Below are 24753 nucleotides of genomic sequence, written 5' to 3' on the forward strand. Positions count from 1 at the left end.
CTACCGCGTTGAAGGACCCGGCAAATCGCAAGGTGGATGCTATGCTGAAATCCATTTACACGGCTTCGGGTGCTATATTGCGGCCTACTATAGCCTGTGCTTGGATCGCTAAAGCTATTGCCAGGTGGTCAATCACTCTGCAGGAGGAATCGTCTACGCTGGACAAAAGGTGACGTTGATTTGTTTTTGCGTAATATTCAGGATTCTGCAGGGTTCCTGGTGGATTCCATGAAGGACCTGGGTTCCATGGCTGCGGGGATCTCCTCCATGTCAATTTCGGCTTGCAGAAGTCTCTGGCTGCGTAACTGGTCTGCGGACGCGGAATCCAGGAAATATGTGATGGCCTTCCATACAAAGGTCAGGCTCTATTTGGGGAGGCGCTGGATGCGTGGATTGGCACGGCTACCGCGGGTAAGTCTCCTTTTCTCCCCTCAGCTGCACCGGCTACGAAGAAGCACTTTTCGTCTAACACGTCACAGTCCTTTCGGGTCGCGAGGTCTAGAAAGAATAAGCCTTCGAACACCTTCTTCAGAGGTGGTCATGCCAAAGGAAAGACACCCGCTTCTGCAGGTTCCCAGACCCAGAAGCCCGCTTCTGATACCCCTAAGTCCTCCGCATGACTGTGGAAAGCTAGGCCTGGAGGAAGGTCAGGTGGGGGCGAGACTCAGGCAGTTCAGCCACGTCTGGGTGTCGTCGGGTCTGGATCCCTGGGTTCTGGATATAGTGTCCAGGGGGTATAGACTGGAGTTTCAAGAGCCCCCGCCTTTCTTCAAGTCAGGCTTACCAGCTCTGCTGGCGGACAGGACAATTCTTCTGGAGGCAATCAGGAAATTGGTGGTGTCAGAGGTCATTGTTCAAGTCCCTCTTCAGCAACGGAACAAGGGTTATTATTCAAACCTTTTTGTGGTACCGAAACCGAATGGTTTTGTACAGCCTATTCTAAATTTAAAATCTTTGAACCCTTATCTTAAGGAGTTCAAATTCAAGATGGAATCTCTGAGAGCTGTCATTTCAGGACTATCGGGAGGGGGAGTTCCTGGTGTCCCTGGACATCAAGATGACTTAAAAGCAGGTAAGCAATGTAACAAGGCAATGAGGAAGGCTAGTCAGATGCTTGGCTGCATTGGGAGAGGAATCAGCAGCAGAAAGAAAGAAGTAATAATGCCACTGTATAGGTCATTGGTACGGCCTCATCTAGAATACTGTATTCAGTTCTGGAGGCCATATCTTCAAAAGGATATTAATACATTAGAAACTGTACAAAGGAGGGCAACTAAAATGGTGCATGGCCTACATCACAAAACATACCCAGAAAGACTAAGAAATCTCAATATGTATAGTTTGGAGCAGAGAAGGGAAAGGGGGGACATGATAGAAACTTTCAAATATATGAAGGGTTTTAACAAAGTCCAGGAGGGAAACATTCTCCAAATGAAGAGAAGCAATAGGACACGAGGACATGCACTGAGACTGGAGGGGGGGAGGTTCAGGGGAAATTTGCGGAAAAATTATTTCACAGAAAGGGTAGTGGACAAGTGGAATAGCCTCCCATCAGAGGTGGTAGAGGCTAAGACAGTAGAGCAATTTAAACATGCATGGGATAGACATAAGGATATCCTTACAAAGAAATAAGGATCAAATAAGGTTAGTGATAAAAAAAAAGAATAAAAAAAAAAAAAAAAAAAGGGGCAGACTAGATGGGCCAAGTGGTTCTTATCTGCCGACAAATTCTATGTTTCTATGTTTCTATCAAGGATGCTTACCTCCACATTCCAATTTGGGCTCCGCATCAAGCTTATCTCAGGTTTGCACTGGTAGACGATCGCTATCAGTTCCAGGCGCTGCCGTTTGGCCTCTCAACAGCACCAAGGATCTTCACCAAGGTGATGGCGGAGATGATGGTTCTCCTCCGCAAACGGGGTGAACATAAGTCCATATCTGGACGATCTCATGATCAAGGCGTCATCCAGGGAGAGGTTGTTGCGGTCCATCGCACTCACGACACAGCTGCTCTGGAAGATTCAGGATCCAACCGTGCTTCCTAAGTCTCATCTGGAGCCGACAAGGCGGCTGTCTTTCCTGGGAATGATCCTCGACACGGAAATGCAGAGGGTATTTCTCCCGGCAGAGAAAGCGTTGGGGATTCAAACAATGGTCCGGGATGTCCTACGGCCTACCTGGATATCGGTTCATCAATGCATACGCCTTCTGGGAAATATGGTTGCCGCCTATGATGCTCTGCAGTACGGCAGGTTTCATGCTCGACCTTTTCAACTGGACCTCTTGGAGCAGTGGTTGGGCTTTCCCATACACATGCACAAGAGGATACGCCTGTCTCCGAAAGCCAGGATTTCACTCCTCTGGTGGCTGCAACTTCCACACCTTCTGGAAGGGCGAAGGTTCGGAATTCAAGACTGGATCTTTTTGACCACAGATGCAAGTCTAAAAGGTTGGGGAGCGGTCGCTCTGGGGGAAACCTTTCAAGGACAATGGTCAGATCAAGTTCTCCGAATAAACATCCTGGAACTCAGGGCCGTTTACAACGCCCTTCTGCAAGCAGTACACCTTCTACAGGATCGGGCTGTTCAGGTGCAGTCGGACAACGTGACCACAGTGGCCTACATAAACCGACAAGGCGGAACGAAGAGCAGAGCTGCCATGGCAAAGGTGTCAAAGATCCTCATCTGGGCAGAAAGGCACGCGGTGGCGATGTCGGCAATCTTCATTCTGGGCGTAGACAACTGGGAAGCAGACTTCCTCAGCAGACACGATCTCTATCCAGGGGAGTGGGGCCTCCATCCGGAGGTGTTCGAGGAGGTAACCGGTTGGTGGGGAGTTCCTCACATAGACATGATGGCCTCCCGCCTCAACAAGAAGCTACGGAGGTAATGTACCAGGTCAAGAGACCCATAGGCAGTGGCGGTGGACGCACTGGTAACACCTTGGGTGTTAAAGTCCGTGTATGTGTTCCCTCCACTTCCTCTGATACCAGGGGTTCTTCAACTCATGAGAAGAACGAAGGTTCTGGCAATTCTCATTGCTCCGGATTGGCCAAGGAAGGCTTGGTACGCGGATCGGCCGGATCATCTGCGGGAAGATCTGCGGCCTTTACCTCTTCGGGAGGATCTGCTTCTGCAGGGGGCGTTCGCTTAATAAGACATACCGTGGCTTCGTTTGACGGCATGGCGGTTGAACGCCAGATCTTAGCTCGGGACTGTATCCCGAGTGAGGTCATTCCTACCCTGATACAGGCAAGGAAGGGGGTAACGTCTAAGCATTACCATCGCATTTGGCAGAAATATGTTTCTTGGTGTGAGTCCAAGAAGTTTCCGGCGGTGGAGTTTCAACTTGGTCATTTTCTCCTCTTTCTGCAAGCAGGGGTGGATATGGGGCTGAGACTGGGCTCCATCAAGGTCCAGATCTCTGCTTTGTCCATCTTCTTCCAAAAACAATTGGCTGTTCTTCCTAAGGTTCAGACCTTTTTGAAAGGGGTTCTGCACATCCAGCCTCCCTTTGTGGCGCCTACGGCTCCATGGAATCTTGATGTGGTGTTGCAGTTCCTACAATCTGCTTGGTTTGAGCCTCTACAGGAGGCTGATCTCAAGTTTCTCACGTGGAAGGCGGTCACCTTGTTGGCCTTGGCTTCTGCACGACGCGTGTCGGAATTGGGGGCTTTATCTTGTAAAAGCCCCTATCTGATCTTCCATGAAGACATGGCAGAACTTAGGACTCGTCCACAGTTCCTACCTAAGGTTGCGTCGGCTTTCCACATCAACCAACCTATTGTGGTGCCAGTGGCTACTGACTCCTCAATTACTTCAAAGGCCTTGGATGTGGTGAGGACCTTGAAGATTTACATGAAGAGGACGGCTCGTCATAGGAAAAGTGACTCTCTGTTTGTCCTCTATGATCCAAAGAAAATTGTATGTCCTGCTTCTAAGCAGTCGATTACACGCTGGATCAGGTTCACTATCCAGCAAGCTTATTCCACGGCAGGATTGCCGTGTCCGAAATCCGTAAAGGCCCACTCTACTCGTAAGGTGGGTTCTTCTTGGGCGGCTGCCCGGGGTGTCTCGGCGATACAACTCTGCCGAGCAGCTACTTGGTCTGGGTCGAACACGTTTGCCAAGTTTTACAAGTTCGATACTTTGGCCTCTGATGACCTCAAGTTTGGTCAGGCAGTGTTGCAGGAGCCTCCGCGCTCTCCCTCCCGTACTGTGAGCTTTGGTACATCCCCATGGTACTATTATGGACCCCAGCATCCTCTAGGACGTTAGAGAAAATAAGATTTTACTCACCGGTAATTCTATTTCTCGTAGTCCGTAGTGGATGCTGGGGACTCCGTAGGGACCATGGGGATAGACGGGCTCCGCAGGAGACTGAGCACTCTAAGAAAGATTTAGTATTACTGGTGTGTACTGGCTCCTCCCTCTATGCCCCTCCTCCAGACCTCAGTTAAGGAAACTGTGCCCGGAAGAGCGGACATTAGAAGGAAAGGATTTTGGAATCCAAGGTAAGACTCATACCAGCCACACCAATCACACCGTATAACTTGTGATAAACTCACCCAGTCAACAGTATGAACAACAAACAGAGCATCAACAGTGGATGCCCACATAACATAACCCTTTATTAAGCAATAACTATGTACACGTATTGCAGAAAATCCGCACTTGGGACGGGCGCCCAGCATCCACTACGGACTACGGGAAATAGATTTACCGGAGAGTAAAATCTTATTTTCTCTAACGTCCTAGTGGATGCTGGGGACTCCATATGGACCATGGGGATTATACCAAAGCTCCCAAATGGGCGGGAGAGTGCAGATGACTCTGCAGCACCGAATGGGCAAACACAAGGTCCTCCTCAGCCAGGGTATCAAATTTTGTAGAACTTAGCAAATGTGTTTGTACCCGACCAAGTAGCTGCTCGGCAAAGCTGTAATGCCGAGACCCCTCGGGCAGCCGCCCAAGAAGAGCCCACCTTCTTAGTGGAATGGGCTTTCACTGATTTTGGATGCGGCAAACCAGCCGCAGAATGAGCCTGCTGAATCTTGCTACAGATCCAGCGAGCAATGGTTTGCTTTGAAGCAGGAGCACCCAGTTTGTTGGATGCATACAGGATAAACAGCGAGTCAGTCTTCCTGACTCCAGCCGTCCTGGCTACATAGATCTTCAAAGCCCTGACTACATCAAGCAACCTGGAATCCTCCAAGTCACGAGTAGCCGCAGGCACCACAATAGGTTGGTTCAAATGAAAAGATGACACCACCTTCGGCAGAAATTGCGGACGAGACCGTAATTCTGCCCTGTCCATATGGTAAACCAGATAGGGGCTTTTACATGACAAAGCCGCCAATTCTGACACACGCCTAGCTGAAGCTAAGGCCAACAGCATGACCACCTTCCACGTGAGATACTTTAGCTCCATGGTCTTAAGTGGCTCAAACCAGTGGGATTTCAGGAAACCCAACACCACGTTGAGATCCCAAGGTGCCACTGGTGGCACAAAAGGGGGCTAAATATGCAGCACTCCCTTCACAAACGTCTGAACTTCAGGAAGAGAAGCCAGTTCTTTTTGAAAGAAAATAGATAGGGCCGAAATCTGGACCTTTATGGACCCCAACTTCAGGCCCATAGTCACTCCAGCCTGTAGGAAGTGCAGGAACCGACCCAGCTGGAATTCCTCTGTAGGGGCCTCCCTGGCCTCACACCAGGCAACATATTTTCGCCATATACGGTGATAGTGCCTTGCTGTCACGTCCTTCCTAGCCTTTATCAGCGTAGGAATAACTTCCTCCGGAATGCCTTTTTCCGCTAGGATCCTGCGTTCAACTGCCATGCCGTCAAACGCAGCCGCGGTAAGTCTTGGAACAGACAGGGCCCCTGTTGCAACAGGTCCTGTCTCAGAGGCAGAGGCCATGGGTCCTCTGTGAGCATTTCTTGCAGTTCCGGGTACCAAGTCCTTCTTGGCCAATCCGGAACAATTAGTATTGTTCTCACACCTCTTCTTCTTACAATTCTCAGCACCTTGGGTATGAGAGGAAGAGGAGGAAACACATAGACCGACTGGAACACCCACGGTGTTACCAGTGCGTCCACAGCTATCGCCTGAGGGTCTCTTGACCTGGCGCAATACCTTTGTAGCTTTTTGTTGAGACGGGACCCCATCATGTCTACCTGTGGCCGTTCCCATCGATTTGTAATCTGAGTGAAGACTTCGTGATGAAGTCCCCACTCTCACGGGTGGAGGTCGTGCCTGCTGAGGATGTCTGCTTCCCAGTTGTCCACTCCCGGAATGAACACTGCTTAACAGTGCTTGCACGTGATTCTTCGCCCAGCGAAGAATTCTGGTGGCTTCCGCCATTGCCACCCTGCTCCTTGTGCCGCCGTGGCGGTTTACATGAGCCACTGCGGTGATGTCTGACTGAATCAGCACCGGTTGGTTGCGAAGCAGAGGCTCCGCTTGACTCAGAGCGTTGTATATGGCCCTTAGTTCCAGGATATTTATGTGCAGACAAGCCTCCTGACCTGACCACAACCCTTGGAAGTTTCTTCCCTGAGTGACTGCCCCCCACCCTCGGAGGCTCGCATCCGTGGTCACCAGGACCCAGTCCTGTATGCCGAACCTGCGGCCCTCGAGAAGGTGAGCACTCTGCAGCCACCACAGAAGAGACACCCTGGCCCTGGGGGACAGGGTGATCAGCCGATGCATCTGAAGATGAGATCCGGACCACTTGTCCAACAGATCCCATTGAAAGATCCTCGCATGGAACCTGCCGAAGGGAATGGCTTCATATGCTGCCACCATCTTTCCCAGGACTCGTGTGCAGCGATGCACCGACACCTGTTTCGTTCTTAAGAGGTCTCTGACTAGAGTCACGAGCTCTTGAGCTTTCTCCGTCGGGAGAAACACCTTCTTCTGGTCCGTGTCCAGAATCATGCCCAGAAAGGGCAGACGCGTTGTAGGAATCAGCTGTGACTTTGGGATATTCAGAATCCAGCCGTGTTGTTGCAACACTTCCTGAGAGTGTGCTACGCTGATTAGCAACTGCTTTCTGGACCTCGCCTTTATGAGGAGATCGTCCAAGTATGGGATAATTGTGACTCCTTGCTTCCGAAGGAGCACCATCATTTCTGCCATTACCTTGGTAAATATTCCTTGGTGCCGTGGAGAGCCCAAACGGCAACGTCTGGAATTGGTAATGACAGTCCTGTACCACAAATCTGAGGTACTCCTGATGAGGTGGATAAATGGGGACATGCAAGTAAGCATGCTTGATGTCCAGAGACACCATAAAATCCCCCTCTTCCAGGCTTGCAATGACCGCTCTGAGCGATTCCATTTTGAACTTGAATCTTTTCAGATAAATGTTCAGGGACTTTAAATTCAATATGGGTCTGACCGAACCGTCCGGTTTCGGGACCACAAACATTGTGGAATAGTATCCTCTTCCTTGTCGAAGGAGGGGAACCTTTACCACCACCTGCTGGAGATATAACTTGTGAATTGCCGCTAACACTACTTCCCGTTCCATGGGGGAAGCTGGCAGGGCCGATTTGAGGCAACGGTGAGGGGGCATCACTTCGAATTCCAGCTTGTATCCCTGAGACACAATCTGTATAGCCCAGGGATCCACCTGTGAGCGAACCCACTGGTGGCTGAAATGTCGGAGACGCGCCCCCACCGCTCCTGGCTCCACCTGTGGAGCCCCAGCGTCATGCGGTGGATTTAGTGGAGGCCGGGGAGGACTTCTGTTCCTAGGAGCTAGCTGTATGGTGCAGCTTCTTTCCTCTACCCCTGCCTCTGGCAAGAAAGGACGCACCTCTGACCTTCTTGCTTCTCTGCGATCGAAAGGACTGCATTTGGTAATACGGTGCTTTCTTAGGCTGTGAGGGAATGTATGGCAAAAATTTGACTTTTCAGCCGTAGCTGTGGAAACCAGGTCCGAGAGACCGTCCCCAAACAATTCCTCACCCATGTAAGGTAACACCTCCATGTGCTTTTTGGAGTCGGCATCACCTGTCCATTGCCGAGTCCACAGGACCCTTCTGGCAGAAATTGACATTGCATTTATTCTAGAGCCCAGTAGGCAAATGTCCCTCTGGGCATCCCTCATATATAGGACAGCGTCTTTTATATACCCCAGGGTCAGTAAAATGGTATCCTTGTCTAAGGTATCCATTTCCTCAGACAGATTATCTGTCCATGCTGCTACAGCACTACACATATCTGCAGGATCCTTTAGGGCGGCCGTATCCTGTGACGGCAGGGCCACCTTCTTAGATAAGCGTGTCAGAGCTTTATCTACCCTAGGGGTGGATTCCCAGCGCATCCTGTCCGTTGGCGGGAAAGGGTACGCCATAAGTAACCTTTTGGGAATCAGCACTTTCTTATCAGGAGAATCCCACGCTTTTTCACATAACTCGTTTAACTCATGTGAAGGGAGAAAAGTCACCTCTTGCTTTATCTCCCCATACATATAAACCCTCTTGTCAGGGACAGGGTTTTCCTCTGATATGTGCAAAACATCCTTCATTGCTATAATCATGTAGCGGATAGCTTTAGCCATTTTAGGCTGCAATTTTGTATCATCGTCATCGACACTGGAGTCGGAATCCGTGTCGATATCTGTGTCAACAATTTTGGATAGTGGGCGCTACTGAGACCCTGACAGCCTCTGCGCTGTAGGATCAGGCATGGGCTGAGACCCCGACTGACCCAAGGCATCAACTTTATCCAACCTTTTATGTAAGGAGTTTACATTATCATTTAACACCTTCCACATATCCATCCAATCAGGTGTCGGCGCCGTCGGCGGAGACACGTCATTCATCTGCACTTGCTCTGCCTCCACATAGCCCTCTTCGTCAAACATGTCGATACACGAGTACAGACACCGCACACACACGGGGGATGCGCTATATGAGGACAGGACCCCCACAAGGCATTTTGGAGAGACAGAGAGAGAGTATGCCAGCACACACCCCAGGAATCACACAGTAACTTAGTGTTTACCCAGTAGCTGCTGAATATATATATTAAATGCGCTAAATTTATGTGCCCCCCCTCTCTTTTTTTTTTACCCTTTGTACCGTGAGTCTGCAGGGGAGAGCCTGGGGAGCTTCCTCTCAGCGGAGCTGTGGAGAGAAAATGGCGCTGGTGAGTGCTGAGGAAGAAGGCCCCGCCCCCTCAGCGGCGGGCTTCTGTCCCGCGAATTTGTGTAAAAATAATGGCGGGGGCTCATGCATATAACAGTGTCCAACTGTATATATGCTGCTTTTGCCAGGAGGTACTTAATTGCTGCCCAGGGCGCCACCACCTGCGCCCTGCACCCTACAGTGACCAAAGTGTGTGGGTTAGTGTGGGCGCAATGGCGCACAGCTGCAGTGCTGTGCGCTACCTCATATGAAGTCAGGAGTCTTCTGCCGCCGATTTTGACGTCTTCTTGCTTCAACCCGCCGGCTTCTGTCTTCTGGCTCTGCGAGGGGGACGGCGGCGCGGCTCCGGGAACGGACGACAAGGTCAGGTCCTGTGTTCGATCCCTCTGGAGATAATGGTGTCCAGTAGCCTAAGAAGCGCAACCTAGCCGCAGTTAGTAGGTTTGCTTCTCTCCCCTCAGTCCCACGTAGCAGAGAGTCTGTTGCCAGCAGAAGCTCTCTGAAAAAAAAAAAAACCTACTAAAATACTTTCTTATTAGCAAGATCAGGAGAGCTCACTAAAAGCACCCAGCTCTGGCCGGGCACAGATTCTAACTGAGGTCTGGAGGAGGGGCATAGAGGGAGGAGCCAGTGCACACCAGTAGTACTAAATCTTTCTTAGAGTGCCCAGTCTCCTGCGGAGCCCGTCTATCCCCATGGTCCTTACAAAGTTCCCAGCATCCACTAGGACGTTAGAGAAAATAGGATTTTGGTTACCAACCGGTAAATCCTTTTCTCGTAGTCCGTAGAGGATGCTGGCATGTTGGCCGGATTTTCATGTTTGTGTGAGCTGGTATGAATCTCGCCACTATCTGTGTAATTCCTTCTCTCGAAGTATGTCGCCTCCTCGGGCAGCTTCTAGACTGAGTCTGGTAGGAGGGACATAGAGGGAGGAGCCAGCACACACTGTTAAACTCTTAAAGTTCCAATGGCTCCTGGTGGACCCGTCTATACCCCATGGTACTAATATTGACCCCAGCAACCTCTACGGACTACGAAAAAAGGATTTACCGGTAGGTAACCAAAATCCTATTATTACATGCTAGGACGTAACATTGCTGTATGACTATTACATGCTAGGCTGGTAACACACAGTGACATGATTCGAGGAGAGAGCAGGAGTATAATAGCGGCTGATGGCTCCTGATGTATGAGATACACCAGAGAGTGTGGGTAGGAGACTGGTCAGATCTCTGGGCTGGTAACACACAGTGACATGATGTGAGGGGGAGAGCAGGAGTATAATAGGGGCTGATGGCTGCTGATGTATGAGATGCACCAGAGAGAGTGTGAGGAGGAGACTGGTCAGATCTCTGGGCTGGTAACACAAAGTGACATGATGTGAGGGGAGAGCAGGAGTATAATAAAGGATGACTGCTACTGATGCCCCCACTAGGCAGATACTTTAGCGCAGTGACAGGAGGGTGCGGGATTAGAGATCAGTGCAGTGACAGAGGAGGGAGTGGGATAAGAGATTAGTGCAGTGACAGAGGAGGGTGCGGGATAAGAGATCGTCACTGCGCTAGAGGAGAGTGCGGGATAAGAGATTAGCGCAGTGACAGAGAAGGGTGCGGGATAAGAGATTAGCGCAGTGACAGAGGAGGGTGCGGGATAAGAGATTAGCGCAGTGACAGAGGAGGGTGCGGGATAAGAGATTAGCGCAGTGACAGAGGAGGGTGCGGGATAAGAGATTAGTGCAGTGACAGAGGAGGGTGCGGGATAAGAGATTAGTGCAGTGACAGAGGAGGGTGCGGGATAAGAGATTAGTGCAGTGACAGAGGAGGGTGCGGGATAAGAGATTAGTGCAGTGACAGAGGAGGGTGCGGGATAAGAGATTAGTGCAGTGACAGAGGAGGGTGCGGGATAAGAGATTAGTGCAGTGACAGAGGAGGGTGCGGGATAAGAGATTAGTGCAGTGACAGAGGAGGGTGCGGGATAAGAGATTAGTGCAGTGACAGAGGAGGGTGCGGGATAAGGGATTAGTGCAGTGACAGAGGAGGGTGCGGGATAAGAGATTAGTGCAGTGACAGAGGAGGGTGCGGGATAAGAGATTAGTGCTGTGACATAGGAGGGTGCGGGATAAGAGATTAGTGCTGTGACATAGGAGGGTGCGGGATAAGAGATTAGCGCAGCGACAGAGGAGGGTGCGGGATAAGAGATTAGTGCAGCGACATAGGAGGGTGCGGGATAAGAGATTAGTGCAGCGACATAGGAGGGTGCGGGATAAGAGATTAGTGCAGCGACATAGGAGGGTGCGGGATAAGAGATTAGTGCAGTGACAGGAGGGTGCCGGATAAGAGATTAGCACAGTGACAGGAGGGTGCCGGATAAGAGATTAGCACAGTGACAGAGGAGGGTGCCGGATAAGAGATTAGCGCAGTGACAGATGTCAAAGTCAGAAAAATATCTCTACACACACTGCCATATTTGCACCTCATACTGGTCCGTGCTGCGCATGCGTACGCTCTCCCGTACGTGCGCATACTCACAGTCGCGGGCACCCGCAGGCGCATGGTATGCGTATTTACGGTAGAGTTTATGCGATCGTAGCGTGCGACTCAATCATCACATATTTTCACTAATAATGTATTTTGTAGATCATGGTCCCTTTGATAGATTCTGCAAGTTTGGTTAATATAGAATGTTCATGAACAGAGAAATCCCTCTTTGTTTGATACGAAGCGTCAGACAGGAGTAATACAGTGGTGTTTAGTATCCATCGGAAGAATATTTAATTAGAAATATTCCGGTGTTGGTTTGGAGCAGATCAATCGCTCGTGCGAATAGTTATGGACATAAGAAGTTTATGAACATTTACTTTATTTGCACTTTATTACCCATGCGGCGGGAAACCCAGTTTCCCTCCCACCTGAGCAGTTGGAAATAGTCACAGCCCACCTGTATGAATCAACCTATGACCTTTTGTTATAATGCGAAGCCGAATTCCTGTGTCCAATGAACAATAAGATTGTAGGGACCATTGAATTGCATTGTGTGTGGGGCATAAATAGGCAGGCCGACCATATCCAGGTCACTCTCTTCAACGGTTCTCATTGCTGATAATCGGGAGCTGGATATCGAGGCGCATGCGATCGTTTCCCCTTGTGCGTAAGTTTTCTCCGCAATCATATTGTCTTGATGTTATTGTAAGCCATCTCTCTCTCCTCTCTTTTTCCCTTATTTTCCCTTGATTGTATTGTATTGTATGGTATTTCCTGTGTAATTATCTGGTTAGTTAGTCTATGTTATATTGTAGTGTATGCTTTGTACTGTGATTCTTTTGCAAGTATAATAGTCATAATACATATAATAGGTTTTGGACCCTAAGCCCAGGTATCTGTGTATTTCTTATAGTGTTAAGTATTCCCTGAGCGTCGGTGACGCCCAAGCAGCTTTGTAGTTAATCAGGTTACACCAGGTTGCATTTACACTCTATCACCACACTAAGGTTTACTGTATATTTCGTTGTTAATGGTATAGATAAAGGTTTAACGTTGTAAGCGTCTGCACCGCTGGTGATCTCCTCGTGGTCCCGAGCGTCCGCTACGCTATAGCGAATCATTACGTTAGTCGGCAGCCACTAGCGTGCCTGCCTGTGATCTCTGGGCCGTAAGCGAACGTGACGCTTGAGCGTCTCGACTACGGTTGAGCGATCGTTACGCAACTTGCGTACCCTTACGGTACTTCTTACGTAGATAGCGTACAGTGTTCTTAGACCTCTTAAAGTGTTTTATATACGATAAATATTTAGCTTTTGACACAGAGAAGGGTGCCGGATAAGATATTAGCGCAGTGACAAAGGAGGGTGCGGGATAAGAGATTAGTGCAGCCACATAGGAGGGTGCGGGATAACAGATTAGCGCAGTTACAGGAGGGTGCGGAATAAGAGATTAGCGCAGTGACAGGAGGGTGCGGGATAAGAAATTAGCGCAGTGACAGAGGAGGGTGCCGGATAAGAGATTAGTACAGCGACATAGAAGGGTGCGGAATAAGAGATTAGCACAGCGACAGAGGAGGGTGCGGGATAAGAGATTAGCGCAGTGACAGGAGGGTGCCGGATAAGAGATTAGCGCAGCGACAAAGGAGGGTGCCGGATAAGAGATTAGCGCAGCGACAAAGGAGGGTGTGGGATAAGAGATTAGCGCAGTGACAGAGGAGGGTGCGGGATAAGAGATTAGCGCAGTGACAGAGGAGGGTGTGGGATAAGAGATTAGCGCAGTGACAGAGGAGGGTGTGGGATAAGAGATTAGCGCAGTGACAGAGGAGGGTGCGGGATAAGAGATTAGCGCAGTGACAGAGGAGGGTGCGGGATAAGAGATTAGCGCAGTGACAGAGGAGGGTGCGGGATAAGAGATTAGCACAGCGACATAGGAGGGTGCGGGATAAGAGATTAGCACAGTAACAGAGGAGGGTGCGGGATAAGAGATTAGCGCAGTCACATAGGAGGGTGCCGGATAAGAGATTAGCGCAGCGACAAAGGAGGGTGCGGGATAAGAGATTAGCGCAGTGACAGAGGAGGGTGCGGGATAAGAGATTAGCGCAGTGACAGAGGAGGGTGCGGGATAAGAGATTAGCGCAGTGACAGAACAAGGAGAATATGTGACTCTGTACTTAGTGATTATTACTCACCTGTGCTGATACCTGTAGGGATTTCCTCCTCCTTACATTGCTGATCACCCATCACATACGTCTCCTTTTCCTCTTTTATATCTTCTACTTTATAATCAGTCAGGTCCTCACCCTAAATGACCGCAAAACGATAAAATAACACTGTCATAATGTGCGTGTGACGAGAGTCAGGCAACGGGCATCTCCAGCTCCGGGTGGCTGATATACAGACTTGATATTTACACTACTCACCTTTGCGCCAGAGACCACTTGTTACCTGTTTGTCTCCTAAATGAAGGCTTATTCCATTCTGGCCATGCCACCTGGGAAGTGTAATTACTGTTGGGCATTTGGGAGGGAGGGGGAGCGTTAGGCGGGGGAGGGAGGGGGGGGCGAGCGTTAGGCGGGGGAGGGAGGGGGGGGCGAGCGTTAGGCGGGGGAGGGAGGGGGGGGGCGAGCGTTAGGCGGGGGAGGGAGGGGGGGGCGAGCGTTAGGCGGCAGCGGGGGAGGGAGGAGGGCGAGCGTTAGGCGGCAGCGGGGGAGGGAGGAGGGGGAGCGTTAGGCGGCAGCGGGGGAGGGAGGGGGAGCGTTAGGCGGCAGCGGGGGAGGGAGGGGGAGCGTTAGGCGGCAGCGGGGGAGGGAGGGGGAGCGTTAGGCGGCAGCGGGGGAGGGAGGGGGAGCGTTAGGCAGCAGCGGGGGAGGGAGGGGGAGCGTTAGGCAGCAGCGGGGGAGGGAGGGGGAGCGTTAGGCAACAGCGGGGGAGGGAGGGGGAGCGTTAGGCAGCAGCGGGGGAGGGAGGGGGAGCGTTAGGCAGCAGCGGGGGAGGGAGGGGGAGCGTTAGGCAGCAGCGGGGGAGGGAGGGGGAGCGTTAGGCAGCAGCGGGGGAGGGAGGGGGAGCGTTAGGCAGCAGCGGGGGAGGGAGGGGGAGCGTTAGGCAGCAGCGGGGGAGGGAGGGGGAGCGTTAGGCAGCAGCGGGGGAGGGAGGGGGAGCGTTAGGCAGCAGCGGGGGAGGGAGGGGGAGCGTTAGGCAGCAGCGGGGGAGGGAGGGGGAGCGTTAGGCAGCAGCGGGGGAGGGAGGGGGAGCGTTAGGCAGCAGCGGGGGGAGGGAGGGGGAGCGTTAGGCAGCAGCGGGGGAGGGAGGGGGAGCGTTAGGCAGCAGCGGGGGAGGGAGGGGGAGCGTTAGGCAGCAGCGGGGGAGGGAGGGGGAGCGTTAGGCAGCAGCGGGGGAGGGAGGGGGAGCGTTAGGCAGCAGCGGGGGAGGGAGGGGGAGCGTTAGGCAGCACCTGGGAGGGTGGGTGAGCGTTAGGCAGCACCTGGGAGGGTGGGTGAGCGTTAGGCAGCACCTGGGAGGGTGGGTGAGCGTTAGGCAGCACCTGGGAGGGTGGGTGAGCGTTAGGCAGCACCTGGGAGGGTCAGGGTTAGGCAGCACCAGGGAGGGTTATTGTTAGGCAGCACCTGGGAGGGTTATTGTTAGGCAGCACCGGGGAGGGTTATTGTTAGGCAGCACCGGGGAGGGTTATTGTTAGGCAGCACCTGGGAGGGTTATTGTTAGGCAGCACCTGGGAGGGTTATTGTTAGGCAGCACCTGGGAGGGTTATTGTTAGGCAGCACCTGGGAGGGTTATTGTTAGGCAGCACCTGGGAGGGTTATTGTTAGGCAGCACCTGGGAGGGTTATTGTTAGGCAGCACCTGGGAGGGTCAGGGTTAGGCAGCACCAGGGAGGGTTAGGCAGCACCAGGGAGGGTTAGGGTTAGGCAGCACCAGGGAGGGTTAGGGTTAGGCAGCACCAGGGAGGGTTAGGGAGCACCTGGGAGGGTTAGGCACCCACAATGGGGAGGGTTAGGACACTTTTGGAGAAGCTGTCTGGATTCTGACCGCAGGCATCCCATCCATCGGGATATCATACTGAGCCCCTGATCAGGCCATATTAAAGCTGTGCTGGGTCTCTTATACATTAGTAACACAGTGAAAGAAATCTACATTCTAAACATGTGTTATGCTGGAGGGGTCACAGAGAGACAATGTGGAGAAACTAAGGCCCCTACTCCCATTTATATACAGTGGGAGGAATGGAATAATGCAGATTAAATAAACAGAGATTAAATAAAATAATAACACTGCTACAGCATCACTACAGACCATAAAGTGAGCAGTCACTGATACATTGGTGTTTCCACCTACCTGACCCTCCTGTGGGACACGGTGATTCTCCTCTGTGTGATCCTGGGAATAAAGAGGACGGGGACATCTCTCTGGGGTAGTCCTGTTACTGGCCCCATCTGTAGAAGACACACAGTGACTGAGTACATTGTATATATGGGATTATCAGATGATGTGCATCTAGGTGGCCCTGACACGTGTTGTGTTATCAGGCGGATATGTAGCACCAGGGATATGGCTAGTGTAAGTGCGCACGGACAAGGATACGGATAAGGGTGGTCTGCCCATATACTGTAGATGCGTATACAGATACATACGGGGGAATAAACACAGTGCTTTCCATGTGCGCAACGTGTCAGCAATAATGGACAATTTGGTCCCAACTCTACTTAAGTCCCTGAGTCTCTCAGCAGGAAAATGGATTAGATCATCCTTTAATTATAACTTTTTAACGGAGATAAAAGCCCTGCCAGATACACAACCTGTAGGCACCGGATTCCATGAGACTCTATTACGGAGTTAGCAATATCCCAGTCTTTGTAAAGGATTTTTTTTTTAGGAATTTATTTAGATCCTATGTTACATATTGTCGTATAACTTCAGTGATAATAAATGGTTTAGTACAAAACTGAATTTAGAATGTAAATGAACCCATCTGGAGATTAATTAAAGTCAGAAGCCTATTGGATGGGTGCGATATAATTACACTTTGGCGGACACTGTGCCGCCGGCTCCTGATGACACTGCTGCTCACAGAGAGACGCCTGGTGCTGATCTGCAAACTGTGCCAATTAGGACTCAGATGCCTCCCCTGTATGCAGCCTAAAAGCCCTCACTCCTACCAGTGCCTATACCAGTACAGATGGGATGTAACTTCTCTACTGCTGCTGTAAGAGGGTTTTTCCCCCCCATTTATCAGCTTTGGGCTAATCTATCACAGCGATACAAGCTCCCTTCCATCATCATCCTCATTCATGATCCTACATTCTCCCTTCCATCATCATCCTCATTCATGATCCTACATTCTCCCTTCCATCATTCATGATCCTACAGTCTCCCTTCCATCATCATACTCACTCATGATCCTACATTCTCCCTTCCATCATCATCCTCATTCATGATCCTACATTCTCCCTTCCATCATCATACTCACTCATGATCCTACATTCTCCCTTCCATCATCATACTCATTCATGATCCTACATTCTCCCTTCCATCATCATACTCATTCATGATCCTACTTTCTCCCTTCCATCATACTCATTCATGATCCTACAGTCTCCCTTCCATCGTTATCCGCATTCATGATCCTACAGTCTTCCCTTCCATCATCCTCATTCATGATCCTTCATTCTCCCTTCCATCGTCATCCTCATTCATGATCCTTCATTCTCCCTTCCATCGTCATCTTCATTCACGATCCTACAGTCTCCCTCCTGTCGTCATCCTCATTCATCATCCTATAATCCTCCTTCCATCGTCATCCTCATTCATGATCCTTCATTCTCAGTTCCATCGTCATCCTCATTCATGATCCTTCATTCTCAGTTCCATCGTCATCCTCATTCATGATCCTATAGTCTGCCTTCCATTGTCATTCATGATTCTACAGGCTCTCTTCCATCGTCATCCTCATTCATAATCCTACATTCTCCCTTCCATAGTCATCCTCATTCATGATCCTACAGTCTCCCTTCTGTCGTCATCCTCATTCATGATCCTACAGTCTCCCTTCCATAGTCATCCTCATTCATGATCCTACAGTCTCCCTTCCATAGTCATCCTCATTCATGATCCTACAGTATCCCCTTCCATCGTCATCATTCATGATCCTATATTCTGCCTTCCATCGTCATCCTCATTCATGATCCTACAGTCTCCCTCCTGTCGTCATCCTCATTCATCATCCTATAATCCACCTTCCATTGTCATCCTCATTCATGATCCTAGTCTCCCTTCCATAGTCATCCTCATTCATGATCCTACTTTCTCCCTTCCATCGTCATCCTCATTCATGATCCTTCATTCTCCCTTCCATCGTCATCCTCATTCACGATCCTACAGTCTCCCTCCTGTCGTCATCCTCATTCATCATCCTATAATCCTCCTTCCATCGTCATCCTCATTCATGATCCTAGTCTCCCTTCCATTGTCATCATCATTCATGATCCTACAGTCTCCCTTCCATAGTCATCCTCATTCAAGATCCTACAGTATCCCCTTCCATCGTCATCCTCATTCATGATCCTATATTCTGCCTTCCATCGTCATTCATGATCCTACAGGCTCCCTTCCATCATCATCCTCATTCATGATCCTACATTCTCCCTTCCATCATCATACTCATTCATGATCCTACAGTCTCCCTTCCATCATCATACTCACTCATGATCCTACATTCTCCCTTCCATCATACTCATTCATGACCATACAATCTCCCTTCCATCGTCATCCTTATTCATGATCCTAGTCTCCCTTCCATCGTCATCATCATTCATGATCCTACTTTCTCCCTTCCATCGTCATCCTCATTCATGATCCTACAGTCTCCCTCCTGTCGTCATCCTCATTCATCATCCTATAATCCACCTTCCATTGTCATCCTCATTCATGATCCTAGTCTCCCTTCCATAGTCATCCTCATTCATGATCCTACTTTCTCCCTTCCATCGTCATCCTCATTCATGATCCTTCATTCTCCCTTCCATCGTCATCCTCATTCACGATCCTACAGTCTCCCTCCTGTCGTCATCCTCATTCATCATCCTATAATCCACCTTCCATCATCATCCTCATTCATGATCCTACAGTCTCACTTCCATCGTCATCCTCTTTCATGATCCTATATTCTGCCTTCCATCGTCATCCATGATCCTACAGGCTCTCTTCCATCGTCATCCTCATTCATAATCCTACAGTCTCCCTCCTGTCGTCATCCTCATTCATCATCCTATAATCCACCTTCCATCGTCATCCTCATTCATGATCCTACTGTCTCCCTTCCATCGTCATCCTCATTCATGATCCTACTGTCTCCCTTCCATCGTCATCCTCATTCATGATCCTACAGTCTCCTTTCCATCGTCATCCTCATTCATGATCCTATATTCTGCCTTCCATCGTCATCCTCATTCATGATCCTACAGGCTCCCTTCCATCATCATCCTCATTCATGATCCTACATTCTCCTTTCCATCATACTCATTCATGATCCTACATTCTCCCTTCCATCATCATACTCATTCATGATCATACAATCTCACTTCCATCGTCATCCTTATTAATGATCCTAGTCTCCCTTCCATCGTCATCCTCATTCATGATCCTACTTTCTCCCTTCCATCGTCATCCTTATTCATGATCCTTCATTCTCCCTTCCATCGTCATCCTCATTCACGATCCTACAGTCTCCCTTCCATCATCATACTCACTCATGATCCTACATTCTCCCTTCCATCATCATACTCATTCATGATCATACAATCTCCCTTCCATCGTCATCCTTATTCATGATCCTAGTCTCCCTTCCATCGTCATCCTCATTCATGATCCTACTTTCTCCCTTCCATCGTCATCCTCATTCATGATCCTACAGTCTCCCTCCTGTCGTCATCCTCATTCATCATCCTATAATCCACCTTCCATTGTCATCCTCATTCATGATCCTAGTCTCCCTTCCATAGTCATCCTCATTCATGATCCTACTTTCTCCCTTCCATCGTCATCCTCATTCATGATCCTTCATTCTCCCTTCCATCGTCATCCTCATTCACGATCCTACAGTCTCCCTCCTGTCGTCATCCTCATTCATCATCCTATAATCCACCTTTCATCGTCATCCTCATTCATGATCCTACAGTCTCCCTTCCATCGTCATCCTCATTCACGATCCTACAGTCTCCCTCCTGTCGTCATCCTCATTCACGATCCTACAGTCTCCCTCCTGTCGTCATCCTCATTCATCATCCTATAATCCACCTTCCATCGTCATCCTCATTCATGATCCTACAGTCTCCCTTCCATCGTCATCCTCATTCACGATCCTACAGTCTCCCTCCTGTCGTCATCCTCATTCATCATCCTATAATCCACCTTCCATCGTCATCCTCATTCATGATCCTACAGTCTCCCTTCCATCGTCATCCTCATTCACGATCCTACAGTCTCCCTCCTGTCGTCATCCTCATTCACGATCCTACAGTCTCCCTCCTGTCGTCATCCATCATCCTATAATCCACCTTCCATCGTCATCCTCATTCATGATCCTACAGTCTCCCTTCCATCGTCATCCTCATTCACGATCCTACAGTCTCCCTCCTGTCGTCATCCTCATTCATCATCCTATAATCCACCTTCCATCATCATCCTCATTCATGATCCTACAGTCTCACTTCCATCGTCATCCTCTTTCATGATCCTATATTCTGCCTTCCATCGTCATCCATGATCCTACAGGCTCTCTTCCATCGTCATCCTCATTCATAATCCTACAGTCTCCCTCCTGTCGTCATCCTCATTCATCATCCTATAATCCACCTTCCATCGTCATCCTCATTCATGATCCTACTGTCTCCCTTCCATCGTCATCCTCATTCATGATCCTAGTCTCCCTTCCATCGTCATCCTCATTCATGATCCTACAGTCTCCCTTCCATCGTCATCCTCATTCATGATCCTATATTCTGCCTTCCATCGTCATCCTCATTCATGATCCTACAGGCTCCCTTCCATCATCATCCTCATTCATGATCCTACATTCTCCTTTCCATCATCATACTCATTCATGATCCTACATTCTCCCTTCCATCATCATACTCATTCATGATCATACAATCTCCCTTCCATCGTCATCCTTATTCATGATCCTAGTCTCCCTTCCATCGTCATCCTCATTCATGATCCTACTTTCTCCCTTCCATCGTCATCCTCATTCATGATCCTACAGTCTCCCTCCTGTCGTCATCCTCATTCATCATCCTATAATCCACCTTCCATTGTCATCCTCATTCATGATCCTAGTCTCCCTTCCATAGTCATCCTCATTCATGATCCTACTTTCTCCCTTCCATCGTCATCCTCATTCATGATCCTTCATTCTCCCTTCCATCGTCATCCTCATTCACGATCCTACAGTCTCCCTCCTGTCGTCATCCTCATTCATCATCCTATAATCCACCTTCCATCGTCATCCTCATTCATGATCCTACAGTCTCCCTTCCATCGTCATCCTCATTCACGATCCTACAGTCTCCCTCCTGTCGTCATCCTCATTCATCATCCTATAATCCACCTTCCATCATCATCCTCATTCATGATCCTACAGTCTCACTTCCATCGTCATCCTCTTTCATGATCCTATATTCTGCCTTCCATCGTCATCCATGATCCTACAGGCTCTCTTCCATCGTCATCCTCATTCATAATCCTACAGTCTCCCTCCTGTCGTCATCCTCATTCATCATCCTATAATCCACCTTCCATCGTCATCCTCATTCATGATCCTACTGTCTCCCTTCCATCGTCATCCTCATTCATGATCCTAGTCTCCCTTCCATCGTCATCCTCATTCATGATCCTACAGTCTCCCTTCCATCGTCATCCTCATTCATGATCCTATATTCTGCCTTCCATCGTCATCCTCATTCATGATCCTACAGGCTCCCTTCCATCATCATCCTCATTCATGATCCTACATTCTCCTTTCCATCATCATACTCATTCATGATCCTACATTCTCCCTTCCATCATCATACTCATTCATGATCATACAATCTCCCTTCCATCGTCATCCTTATTCATGATCCTAGTCTCCCTTCCATCGTCATCCTCATTCATGATCCTACTTTCTCCCTTCCATCGTCATCCTCATTCATGATCCTTCATTCTCCCTTCCATCGTCATCCTCATTCACGATCCTACAGTCTCCCTCCTGTCGTCATCCTCATTCATCATCCTATAATCCACCTTCCATCGTCATCCTCATTCATGATCCTACAGTCTCCCTTCCATCGTCATCCTCATTCATGATCCTACTTTCTCCCTTCCATCGTCATCCTCATTCATGATCCTTCATTCTCCCTTCCATCGTCATCCTCATTTACGATCCCAGTCTCCCTCCTGTCGTCATCCTCATTCATCATCCTATAATCCACCTTCCATCGTCATCCTCATTCATGATCCTACAGTCTCCCTCCTGTAGTCATCCTCATTCATGATCCTACAGTCTTCCCTTCCGTCGTCATCCTCATTCATGATCCTACAGTCTTCCCTTCCGTCGTCATCCTCATTCGTGATCTTTCTTTCTCCCTTCCGTCGTCATCCTCATTCATGATCCTATATTCTCCCTTCCGTCGTCATCCTTATTCATGATCCTACATTCTCCCTTCCATCATCATACTCACTCATGATCCTACATTCTCCCTTTCATCATCCTCCTCATTCATCATTCTATATTCTACCTTCCATTGTCATCCTAATTCATAATCCTAGTCTCCCTCCCATCGTCATCCTCATTCATGATTCTACAGTCTCCCTTCCATCGTCATCCTCATTCATGATCCTACAGTCTCCCTTCCATCGTCATCCTCATTCATGATCCTACAGTCTCCCTTCCATCGTCATCCTCATTCATGATCCTACAGTCTCCCTTCCATCGTCATCCTCATTCATGATCCTAGTCTCCCTTCCATCGTCAAGTCTCCCTTCCATCCTCATCCTCATTCATGATCCTACAGTCTTCCCTTCCGTCGTCATCCTCATTCGTGATCTTTCTTTCTCCCTTCCGTCGTCATCCTCATTCATGATCCTATATTCTCCCTTCCGTCGTCATCCTCATTCATGATCCTACATTCTCCCTTCCATCATCATACTCACTCATGATCCTACATTCTCCCTTTCATCATCCTCCTCATTCATCATTCTATATTCTACCTTCCATTGTCATCCTAATTCATAATCCTACAGTCTCCCTCCCATCGTCATCCTCATTCATGATTCTACAGTCTCCCTTCCATCGTCATCCTCATTCATGATCCTACAGTCTCCCTTCCATCGTCATCCTCATTCATGATCCTACAGTCTCCCTTCCATCGTCATCCTCATTCATGATCCTAGTCTCCCTTCCATCGTCATCCTCATTCATGATCCTACAGTCTCCCTTCCATCCTCATCCATGATCCTACAGTCTTCCCTTCCGTCGTCATCCTCATTCGTGATCTTTCTTTCTTTCTCCCTTCCGTCGTCATCCTCATTCATGATCCTATATTCTCCCTTCCGTCGTCATCCTCATTCATGATCCTACATTCTCCCTTCCATCATCATACTCACTCATGATCCTACATTCTCCCTTTCATCATCATACTCATTCATCATCCTATATTCTCCCTTCCATCGTCATCCTCATTCATGATCCTACAGTCTTCCCTTCCGTCGTCATCCTCATTCGTGATCCTAAAGTCTCCCTTCCGTCGTCATCCTCATTCATGATCCTATATTCTTCCTTCCGTCGTCATCCTCATTCATGATCCTATATTCTCCCTTCCATCGTCATCCTCATTCATGATCCTACATTCTCCCATCACCTTCATTCATGATCCTACATTCTCCCTTCCATCGTCATCCTCATTCATGATCCTACAGTCTCCCTTCCATCTTCAACCTCATTCATAATCCTACATTCTCCCTTTCATCATCATCCTCATTTATGATCCTTCATTGTCCCTTCCATCGTCATCCTCATTCATGATCCTACATTCTCCCTTCCATAGTCATCCTCATTTATTATCCTACAGTCTTCCCTTCCATCGCCTTCAGCCATCATAGATTTACCTTCTCTAACCAAGAGACTTCAGTTTGTCCCTCATGACACTACTTTCACCACTAAGCGGCATCGCTGGCAGTGGTGCCTCTGATAGCTCCCCCAGCCAACCAGTTCTTCCCTGGAAGCAACCAGCACTGGGACACTATGTTGTTATTGAGTATATATTGTGCATGTTTGTAAAACTATGTATTCATATAAAAACGTGAGGTTCTGTGCTGCTCACAAATATATTCTATTTTTCGAATATCCAATCTAGGGACCATGGAGACACTGAGTATAGAGGGCACTATCCTGGAGAAGGTACCTTCTGCAAACTAAGCTTGTCTTCTGTCACCTCACCCATTTACACCCCTCTTGGAATTCAGGAATTTCTTTGTTTTCTTTGTTGCCCACAGAGTAAGGGATGGTTTGTCTGGCTGTTCATGTAGTTTGCTTTTAGCTTTTCTTTTACAGTTGTGCAGTTCTCTAAACTCCACTCATCAGCGCTCCCTCCACCACTACTGATTCTACAGGTGTCCAGTGGGAAGGAGGAGCTGGGACTGAGGCTGTTGAGATCCCTCACGCCATCAGTCCCATCACGCTGCAGCCACTCTGTGCGGTCAGGCCTGGGAGAAGCAGCACAGGGCTGGGTGGCTGGTGCCCAGTGGTCAGGGGGGTCACTACAAGTAAGCTCTGCCCTGTTGGCTGATAGCATGATCAGGGCCCCTAGGATTCCTAGCTGGCCACTAGGGAAAGGAGGTTTTCTGAGCAGCCTTCCCCCTTTGTACTGCTTGTGTGTATTATTGGGGCCAGACAGTTTATCTTTTGTGTATTGCCAGGATTATGATTTCCCATTTTCCGCTTACTAGAAGTAGGTCAGGCTGAAAATACAGCATCTCCTCCCTGAAGGCTGTCTTAATGTTTATGCTGTGCGATACATAGATAGATAGATAGGGGATGCTCAAGTTGTCAAGTCCTGTCACGAGA

General features: G+C 49.2%; 1 protein-coding gene across 2 annotated transcripts in view; it reads right to left on the minus strand.

Moving 5' to 3' along the window:
* Window positions 1-24753, minus strand: part of LOC134983157 (gastrula zinc finger protein XlCGF26.1-like) — a 61011-nt gene that overhangs the window by 6065 nt on the left and 30193 nt on the right. For both annotated transcript variants that reach the window (XM_063948909.1, XM_063948908.1), the window contains exons 6-7: window positions 15990-16087; window positions 13830-13941 (exon numbers count right to left, since the gene is read on the minus strand). In XM_063948909.1, the coding sequence (XP_063804979.1) occupies window positions 13830-13941; window positions 15990-16087 (210 nt within the window). The remainder of the gene's footprint in view (window positions 1-13829; window positions 13942-15989; window positions 16088-24753) is intronic.

The sequence above is a fragment of the Pseudophryne corroboree genome (assembly GCF_028390025.1).
Source record: "Pseudophryne corroboree isolate aPseCor3 chromosome 3 unlocalized genomic scaffold, aPseCor3.hap2 SUPER_3_unloc_1, whole genome shotgun sequence".
NCBI lineage: Eukaryota > Metazoa > Chordata > Amphibia > Anura > Myobatrachidae > Pseudophryne > Pseudophryne corroboree.